This window comes from Ipomoea triloba, chromosome 2, assembly GCF_003576645.1.
Source record: "Ipomoea triloba cultivar NCNSP0323 chromosome 2, ASM357664v1".
Classification (NCBI taxonomy): Eukaryota; Viridiplantae; Streptophyta; class Magnoliopsida; order Solanales; family Convolvulaceae; genus Ipomoea; species Ipomoea triloba.
In genome coordinates this window covers 14,070,753-14,081,251 of record NC_044917.1, presented here as the reverse complement: position 1 = coordinate 14,081,251, position 10,499 = coordinate 14,070,753, and the positions used below count along the sequence as shown (strand labels likewise).

The 10,499-nt window shown below is 36.1% G+C and overlaps 2 protein-coding genes across 7 annotated transcripts; both read left to right on the top strand.

Annotated features, from left to right (window-relative positions):
- The first annotated feature begins 3,727 nt into the window (after window positions 1-3,727).
- Window positions 3,728-8,969, top strand: LOC116010108 (putative F-box protein At3g16210). 6 transcript variants are annotated; one of them, XM_031249370.1, is made up of 5 exons: window positions 3,729-3,987; window positions 4,238-5,371; window positions 5,455-5,603; window positions 5,992-6,224; window positions 7,334-8,969. In XM_031249370.1, the coding sequence occupies exon 5, from the start codon at window positions 7,379-7,381 to the stop codon at window positions 8,537-8,539; it is 1,161 nt and encodes a 386-aa protein (XP_031105230.1). In that variant the 5' UTR covers window positions 3,729-3,987; window positions 4,238-5,371; window positions 5,455-5,603; window positions 5,992-6,224; window positions 7,334-7,378; the 3' UTR covers window positions 8,540-8,969. The 6 variants fall into 6 exon arrangements, with proteins under 6 accessions (XP_031105231.1, XP_031105230.1, XP_031105232.1 ...); XM_031249371.1 differs by having other exon boundaries at window positions 3,728-3,987; window positions 4,238-5,603; window positions 5,970-6,224; XM_031249372.1 differs by having other exon boundaries at window positions 4,238-5,603; window positions 6,053-6,224.
- LOC116010789 lies at window positions 4,278-5,144 on the top strand. The gene has a single exon (XM_031250298.1). The coding sequence runs from the start codon at window positions 4,278-4,280 to the stop codon at window positions 5,142-5,144; it is 867 nt and encodes a 288-aa protein (XP_031106158.1).
- Window positions 8,970-10,499: the final 1,530 nt, after the last annotated feature.

Here is a 10,499-nt window from a genome sequence, read left to right as displayed (position 1 = left end):
TGTTTACTTATTGGTTTATGTGGATGATATCCTTGTTATGGGTAACAATCAGGCTGTGATGGAAAGTATGCTCTCCAAGCTGTCTAATGCCTTCAAAATTCATGATCTTGGAGATCCTGGTTTTTTTCTTGGGATTGAGACTATTAAGTGTGCTAATGGTCTTATACTTTCACAGCGTAGATACATGAATGATATTCTCAAACGTGTTGGTATGACAGATTGCAAGCCTCTTGCTACTCCTCTGTCTGTTTCGAGACCCTTCTGTGCCAGTACAAACCTATATGATGATGCCACTAAGTATAGGAGCCTGGCAGGTGCGTTGTAATACTTGACTGTCATAAGGCCTGACTTATCTTTTGCAGTTAATCTTCTTTGCCAGCACATGCATGCCCCCACCACCACGCACTAGGAGCACTTGAAACGTGTGTTACGGTATGTCAAAGGCACTCTCTCAATGGGCTTGCGACTGCGAAAGTCTGCTTCAACTAAACTGCATGCGTTTTTTGATTCTGACTAGGTTGGCTGTCCTGAAGACAGAAAGTCCACTAGTGGCTATGCTGTGTTCCTTGGAACAAATCTCGTGTCCTGGGTGTGCAAGAAGTAGAGAACGGTTGCTAGGTCCTCAACCGAGGTTGAGTACAAGGCTCTAGCTGATGTCTATGCAAAGGTGGTCTGGATTCTCTCCTTGTTGCGGGAGATAGGTGCTCCCAATATTCCGGCTCCCAAGCTCTGGTGTGACAATTTCGGTGCTACCTACATGTGTGCCAATCTAGTTTTCCATGCTCGTGCAAAGCATATGGAAATAAACTATCATTTTGTGAAGGACAGAGTTGCTTCAAGAGACATCCAAGTGAATTTATTTATACAAAGGATCAACTTGCTCTACATCTTTACCAAACCTTTTACGGGGCCCATGTTTGCTTCTCTGAGAGACAAGCTTCAGGTTATTGATATATCCTTTGCTTGAGGGGGTGTATTAGGACTCTATGTAGTTGAGTCATGTTATAAGTCTCTATCTCAGCATATCTGTGATTCCTTTAATATATATGTTTATGTAATCTGTACAGTTATGATTTGAGTATTTGAATACAATACAATAGCTCTCATCATACGTACGGATTTTTTTTTTGAAAAAACAATATTGTATATATATATATATAACCAGATCCCAATGGTTGGAATTTTTAATCTGTTCATCGCCCAATCAATTAGTAAATGGGATATATCTTTAATTCAAAATGCTTGGATATGAAATCCAATTTAAGGAAAAAGAATAAAAAAGTCCAAAGGTGTATGTGTGAATCTATCACTTTCCTATGTGTTGCTTATCCACAGTTTTCACTTTATTATTGTTCTCGAAGAATATTATATGCGATGCTGATAGTGACTTTGTCATTCATTTTTTTGTCACATTCTTAGGTAATTTAAGATCTCCGAAAATGTGAAATTGAGTATGTGATCAAACACATCTAAAAGGTGTTTAGTTTGTTAAGTATACGTGTGGTTGAGCTTATATGTATTTGTTTAGTTATTCTAAATAGGCTCCTGTCGATTATTAGTCAGTAGTTGTTCCTTCCTCCTTCCTTCCTCCTGTACACTATTTATATTTTGCTTATTCTCATTAATCTATAATTCACTTCATAATCTCACATACTTCATGTTATGTGCTCGGAAATCGATCTCACATTATTTTTATGTTCTTATTTAATTCTTGAGAATGTAAAATTTTAAAAAATAATATATGATTTTTGTAAAATTTTAAAGAATGTTGTATTGTGGTAACATGAACTAATAGCCCGCTTAGTTTGTGGAAAGAATTGACGAGAAATTGAATTTAAATTTAATCGAATAGAAATTGCTTCAAATATCGATTTCATTGTTTTGTATAAAAAATAAATTGTTGAGAATGATTAATATGTTTGCATCGGACCAGCCCAATTAAAGGGCAAAGTGCTGGCCAGATTGATTTTTTCATACCAAAGGAGTTTGAACTCCATACCTCTCTTAAAGGACAAGAGTGCACGGCCACTCACGCCAGCCAAGTTGGTTTGAGAATGATTAACATAAGGACTCAATACCCCTAAATAATAAAGATATAGATGGTAATATAGAAATTTATATTGTATTTATTTTCAAAAATAAACAAAAAAAATCAAATATTTAAGGAGACTATGGAATTTATTTTCTATGAAATACATATATGTGATGGTAATATATGACAAGTTATATCATTGATTAGAATTTACATCGCATTATGAAAAATGATGTAAATAACATTCAGATTATGTGTCTGCAATTAACATTTTATGTGCTTGAAATTAACAATTATTAACTACAAGTACATAATATGTTTGTTACCTACATACATATAATTTATTAACTGAAAATATATAATATATTATCTGCAGACATAATTTTTGAATCATAATCCATTAACGTAATGTAAACTCCGATTCATGATAAAATAATTGGTAATATATGTGTAACCATGAAAAGTAATTATATTATTTCTGTATCCGAAAGAATACTTTATTTCTTCTTGAAATTTTATACTATATTTTACTAAACACTAAACAACAACACCATGACAGCAAACTTTATGAGAAAAGCAATGTTCCGCTGATAGTTTGAGCCCACTGTCTCCAATACATTATAGAATAACAAAATCTTGCAGTGTTACAACTAACAACATTATCCAATTATTTATTTATTTTTTATTTTAAAGAAATTATTATTTACCATGACAGCAAACTTTCTGAGAAAGATTATTACTTATTTAAAATCTGGTTCATATAGAAATAATGAATTTGTAGTTTAATCTAAACTCTTTATTTTGCAACATCTGATGAATAAAAATTTAAATAAGAAAAATTAAATTAAAAATTAAATAAAATAACCATTCCATCGTTTTATGGCAAATTATGCTATGGACCCGGGTCCACCTTACAAGGTGGACCCGAGTCTATATTCACAAATTTAGAACTCTATGTTCACAAGTTTAAACTCTACGTTCATAATTTTAGATTTTAATATACAAAATTACATTACTCAATATTCACAACTTTTGAACTCTATACTCACAATTTTGTTATATAAATTCAAAAACTGTGTTATAATGTTGAACATAGAGTTTTGATACTGTTGAAAATAGAGTTATGAAGTTGTGAACATAGAGTTATAAAATTATGAAAATAGAGTTATGAAATTGTAAAATTGTGAACATGAAATTATGAAATTGTGAACAAGAAGTTATAAAATTGTGAACATGGAGTTATAAAACTATGAACATAGAGTTATGAAATTATGAACATAGAGTTATAAAGTTGTGAACATAGACCCGGTTCATCTTGCAATGTGGACCCGAGTCCATGGCATAACAATTGATCGTTTCATATATATATATATATATATATATATATATATAATTAGGTGCGGAGCAGTTTTAACCTGCGAACTACTGAAGGATTGCACCGTAACTATTACAAGATTGCAAGACATGTCTAGAAGATCTTTGCAGCGCAATTATTTAGTAACTAGTTCGCAAGTTTAGGTTGGTTCGTACTTGATTATGGATATATATATATATATATATATATATAATTGGTAACAAAGTAGCTTTGGTTTTATCCCCTGACATGGCAACATAGAGCATGTTACATACTGGTGGAGTTGTGGATAAGTTCAAATCTTGTGATTGACTTTTCCCTACTTTTGATTTTTGAAGAATTGTGTCCATCTACACTGATGCCAAATGTCAGTATGTCCCATCCTATAATCCTACTCTCTCCAAAATTTAAATTCTTGAGCTTACACTTGTTCTTCCTCACTTCTCCCATTTGCTTTTCTGTTTTCGGAATTTCTGCTTAAATTCTGGAGGAAGAGAAATCAATCCGCGTATAATTCAGCCTTGCTTAAATCGCATTCGCCTCCCAGTGTTCTTGATTTCAGTTGTGATCCTGTCTTGGATACCCTGCACTCTTGAAAAAGGTTCACTCTTTATGCTGTTTTCTCTAGAATTCGTGGGGGGAGGGGTATCTGTCTTTCCTAGATGCAAATTTTAATAATCAGTTATCTTAGATCACTGATAACTGTTTGGGTTTATTTGTTAGTTTTGTTTTTACCTTGAAATGTGATTTTTATGTTATTAATTTCTGTTTTTGCTTACTTATTTTGTGGAGAAATTAGGGTTTCTTGCGAAATTTCTGATCTTGTGGTTAAATACGAATATTTTGTTCAGGTTTCAGCCCTAGTTGTGAATCTATAAGATTGGTGAGAAAATGTTGGTTCTTAACATGAATTCTAAGAGGCAAAGGAGACCAAATGTTAGATTGTGGGAGGTTGGAGACCTACCTGCAGCTTTTACTTGCGGTGTTTCTCAGAGAATTAAGCAAAGAAGGTGGAAAGATGATTCCATAAGAAATAATGAGTTGGAGAATAATGGTAACTCTGGGTTTCCACAGCAGTTTCCCCACGAATTTGGGTTCTTGGAATTTGGCATCCCTGCAGAGGTGCCAGCAGATAACAGTGAAAACAAGAACCCAAATTCTTTGAAATTAGTTCCTGAAATTTCTGGTCAGGATGAAATTAGTGGGAGTAAGGCTGAGCTTTGTTTTGGTAGCATTACCAGGAAGTCTAGGCTGATGAAGCGTCGCAGGAGAACCCCGGATAGCCTTTTTCTCGATCCTTGGGGATCCAAAGTTCATCTGGCGAGAAATGTAGGCGACGATTTTACATTAAAGTGTGGCTTCGATGAATCTTCTGGGCGCGAAACTACATGGACCAATGAAGACGCTTGTGCGATGGCGATGGAGACTGCAGAACCCAATTCCAGTGTGCAAATGGTGCAGAGTTCAAATGAACATTGTGATGAAGCAGAGATCGCGTTTCCCTTATCCACTGGTGAAGGTGACAAGGGAGAAACCCGAGAAGAATATACAATAAATGGCGTTGGGGAATGGCTGGAGGAGGTCGGGTTTGGGAAGTATGCTGAGTTGTTTGAAATGCATGAGGTGGATGAAGAAACTTTACCTTTACTCACTCTTGATGACCTCAAAGAAATGGGAATTTTTGCTGTTGGGGTTCGGCGCAAGTTGCTCAATGCAATCAAAAGGGCAAAGGGAAGGCAATTCCAGATATCTGCTTGAGGAACAGATCTAACACACCTGAGTGAGGTTTTCTGTTTTGTGGCAGTGCTCTGTAAAGAAATAAATACAGATGGCAACGTTGTAAATATTTTGTCGTCTCGATCAATGTAATCTATGGACCATGTATACAAACTTGAATAAGATGTTTGTAACTTTGTCTTTGCCTCTTGGTACTTGGTAGGGGTCAATCTATATCTGTCACTCATTCAGCACTAAAAGGAAGAAAGGTATCATCATAGATATGAAAAGGAGAGGAAGATAAGAAACAAAGGGATGACATTTCTAACTTGTGCCTGACTTCTATTTGTAGAGTCTTATAGTGGAATGTCGGAGTTCTAAGTTTCTGCCAGCGGGTCTGTGGCTCCTAGTAATGAAAATCAGGATGCATAACACGGTAGAACACAACGTTCTGGAAATGCATAAAAGCGAATAAGAACATGCGAAATTTTGCTTCTTGAGGTAATTCCTTTCCTATAAAATCTTATTGATATTTTACTTGTTTTTTACCGTGCTGAAGAATGTCAATTAATTAATACACCCGGTAAAAATTCTTGTTCATCATGCTACTGACTAGCATTGGTTCACTGTTTGTTTGTGTGTTTGTGGTACCATTAGAGAGGCATGTGAAAGACCAATCCATGAAATCCTTTTGTATAACTTATAATTATTTACACTTCCTCAACTGATCTCTTGACTGCTGCTTTGACATTACCCACTATTACTTGTATATTCTGATAAGAAATTAGTAAGAGTTGTGATATAGTTGCAGTAGTAACTGCTTACTTTAAACCAGCAATGACTGAATGCACCCCACCCCAATTCCAGTTTCTTTTCTGCAAATCTACAGTTGTGCATTGGCATGGCTTCCTTCCTACCTAATTGCTGGCAACTATCGCGATGATATTCAGTTCAGGATACTGAAGCGACTGTACACTATGCAAGCAAGAAAAGCAGGCTTATGCTGAGGAGTAAAACGGAATCCCCCATAGCCAACAGTGAATTGAGAGTAATAAGAGAAGGTGCAGTGCAGACAAGGCAATCCACTGTTAAATTCAGATTTCAGCATCAGAAAGAAAATGGGTAATGTCAGCAAGCCTGCTCCTTCCCAGCCGTGTTTAACAAATTGACTAGATAACATTGTATTATATTTTTGGGAAAAGGGTCAAATTGGACTTTAAACTTTATACAGAAAGTCAATTAGGCCCATGAACTTTTTAAAGTTGTAATTCAGCTCATTAACTTGTTATTTTTGAGCATCGAAGCCTACAAACCAGATAGTGATTTGCAATAGCAGGTCACTAGGGTTCCGGCGAGCTCCGACGACGTTTTGGCTACTAAATTCAGCAATCGACGGTCACTGATCTGCCTTTGAAGAAGGCGATTCTTCAGCAGAAGGTGACCATTTTACCTGGAAGAAGGCAATCATCGCCTTCTGCTTTGGAAGAAGGCGACCAAATGGTTGCCTTCCTTGGCAAAAGGTGACCAAAATGGTCACCCTTCAACCGAGGCAGGTGACCAAAATGGCAGCCTTCTTCCGGGGAAGGCGACAAAATGCAGGAGGGTCACATTCTCCAAAGGTAGACTGGCGATCGTTGGTCGTTGGATTTAGTAGCCGAAACATCGTCGGAGCTTGCCAGAGTCCTAGTGGTCACTATTCGGTTTGTGGGCTCTGATGTTCAAAAACAACATGTTGATGAGCTTATTTGCAACTTTTAAAAGTTTAGGAGCTTAATTGCAATCTAAAATTATAATACACCGTTTGCAGGAAATAAACTAATAATATATGTTATATAACATAATTGGAGATATAATCAATACTTTAAACTTTATATATAATAATTTATATCATAAATGTAGTACTTTATTAAGTAAATATAATACACACATTTTGTAGGTAATAAAGTAACTGCATAACATAATTATGTGGTGATTTGAAATTGGCATTGGGCAGCCCTAGTCCATCATAAAAAAAGCATTGGGCCTGCTTTGGTTTATTTCGGTTTGCTTAAGTTTTCCTTCATCATATTTGAACTTCCTCTAACTTATTGTTCAATTAACTTTCTCTTTTAATTCATTATTAAATTATCATTCTACTTTGGGCTAATATTAAGTTCTAAATTTGCTCTTTGAATTTTAATTTAATATTGATATCCATATTAAATGATTCCTTGTTTTCTCTGAAATTATAGATATGCAAAACCCTATACCGATAGAGGGATGAAGCAAAGCAAAAGATGTCTGACTATCTGCCTGAAGAGCTGTGGGTTCAAGTGTTGGTCCGGTTCCCAGTGAAGTCCCTCCTGCGTTGCACTGCCGTTTGCCGGTCCTGGAAGGCTCTCATCGAAAGCCCGCATTTCATCTCTGCGCAACTGCGTTTTAAGCGCCAGGATGAATCGCAATCGCAGAATTCTTGCTTTCTGGTACGTGATTGCATTCCTTCGAGGAAGGAGAAGTATGAATTTTATCATGATGATTGGCATTCTTTAGTTAAATTTGGTGAGATCGAACCTCCTTTCTCTGTCTTGGACAGGCATTTAGAATTTGTTGGTACCTGTAATGGATTGTTGTGCCTTTCTGATGAGGACCGCAGGGGTGATTGTTGCGTGATTCTTTGGAACCCCTCTGTGCGAAAATCTGTGTGCCTTCGCGACGCAAACCTTAGGAGTTCTCGTGGAAATGTGAAACACTGGTTAGGGTTTGGGTTTGACCCGGTTAGTAATGACTATAAGGTGGTGAGAGTTGTGAGTGTGGTGAATGGAGGCTGTTGTGGTGAGATTTTTAGGTTAAGCACACACATGTGGGAGAACATTAGTGATAGCACAATTGCAAAGTACGATTTTCTAAAACCTGAACAAGCATATCTAGACGGGATGGTGTATTGGCTTGGAAAGATTGACACAAAGGGGAGAAAGATGGTATCATTTGACTTGAGCAAGGAGAGGTTCGGGGGAATGGAGTTGCCAGAGAACTTGGCATGGAGGGGGAATTTTGCGGGTAAGGTTTCTGTTGGTATATACATGGGATCACTCGCTGTTATTGTGGTTGGGTCGTGGGAGTGTTGTATATGGATAATGAAAGAGTCATGGATGAAGCAAGTATCTTTTGAGTGCCATATGAACTTGGGGTGGCAGTTTGGATTTAGGGAAAATGGTGACATTCAGTTTATGCAGGCATTCGGACGCTGGGATTCTTTTAACCCTACAACCCTAAAATCCAAATTTCTTGAAGTGCGCCCTTTCACAAGCTCCTATCTTTTACGGTCTTCTCTCTATGGAACTCCTTATGTGGAATCCCTTGTTTTTTTGGACAAGGGTCATGAGTTTAATGATTCTGTCACCGCCAGTAGTGTCTCTGTGCAAGAATTGTTGCTTTTATTCACTGGTAAGAGTGAGTGATGCCGAGCACTCAAGGAAGAGTGATTCTGAGCAATCAAGTTAAATTGAAAGAGAAAATGATACTGAGCAATCAAGTGGAAGTGAAAGAGAAAGTGATACTGAGCAATCAAGTGGAAGTGAAAGAGAAAGTGATGCTGAGGATAATATTGAATGATATTCTGCAAGGTTAACTGATGCCATGGCAGTGGATCATATATGTCTATCCTACATATTCAATTATTGCACTAGTTGCGAATGTCTGATAGTGTGGCTTTCTAATCTTTTGTACTAAATCTTCTAGCGTCTTGGATACTAGAGAAAGAAATAGGAAGTTTGGTTGGTCTTGAATTCCAAAACTTTGCACTAGTTGTGAAACAGATAAGATATTACATGGTCTATAATGCTTTGTAGGCCATGGTCCATAGTAAAATTTGTGCCTATTTTTGGCAAATTATACTGTGCACCACGGTACACATAGCAATGTGCACCACGTACGTAAACGACGTCGTTTTGAGCATTGTAAACTAACCGTCTGTTTTTTTGGAAATCACGTTTTCTATTTCGGCCGATCTCTGTATTTATGTTAATATTCTGTGTTAGGCAATCATTCTGTGTATTCTAGGCAACCGTTCTGTGTATTCGAGGCAACCGTTCTGTATATTCATGTTAGTAACACAAGTTGTGATGTGTTTGTGCATTCGAATGTTTAGGAGGATGAGTTCTGTGTATTTTGTGTCAATATTCATGTATTCATGTTATTAACAAAGGTTGTAATGTGTTTGTGCATTCAAATGCTAGGAAGATGAGTTTTGTGTATTTTGTGTCAATATTCTATGTATTCTAGGCAAACATTATGCGTATTCTAGGCAAATGTTATGTGTATTCTAGATAATGATTATGTGTATTATAGATAATGAATTCACTGGAGTCATTCGCGTCCGCGTCCACTAACATCTGTGTATTTTATGTCAATATTATGTGTATTCTGGGCAAACATTCTGTGTATTCTAGGCAAATGTTCTATGTATTCTAGATAATGATTATGTGTATTATGAATAATGAATTCCTTGTAGTCACTCGCGTCCGCGTCCACTAACATCAAGACGACGTCGTTTACGTACGTGGTGCACATTTCTATGTGCACCGTGGTGCAGGGTATAACGATTGCCTATTTTTCTCTAGGGCTTTAAAATCTATTTTAGACAATCTATTTGGGCCTATCTTGGGTCATTAAAGTATGGGCCGTACCATTATTGTTTGATATTTTAATGGTAATGGTAATTATAACCCATTTACTTGGTGTATAACATCTTTAGTAAATGTAATAATATTATTAATTATTGGAGAACATGTTTATTAAATTTTAATTATTATTCACTACCATATTTTATTATTGGTATTTTTGTTGGTAATACTATTAAGTTTGAGTGTATTTTTGTGTTAGACCTTCTCTCTTATAAGTTTTTTATAGTTCACTTGGTCCATTAAAGATCGTAAGTCTAATTTGAACAATTAAGTGCTATAATTATTGACAATTTATATGATGGATCAGTGTCCACAGTACACTATGAACACTGGATCCAAACTACGCCGTTTTATGCGTTTATGTTAACGGATTAGTTTGTCATTTTGTTAACCTTTATTTGCTATTTTTTTTATTTTAGCAGTTTCCTTTTTCTTTTAAATTTATTTTCTCAGTTTTTTTTTTCTCTCGCGCATTTTCTGGCATTGAATCTTTGAATTTGATCTTCATTGCGTTGCGTGTGCTCAATAGGGATGAGATGATTCCCCCGCAGGAATTGGCAGTGATAGACGAGATTATTGCTCCTCAGGAGTTGGCATTGACAGACAAATCCATTCAAGGTTTAATTTTTTTTTTTCAAATAAATTAAATTTTAAAGTTGCGATCTATATATATTGATTTTCACTTGTTTTTTATTTGGTTGTTGATGGAATTAATTGAATTTGTATTTGATATGCC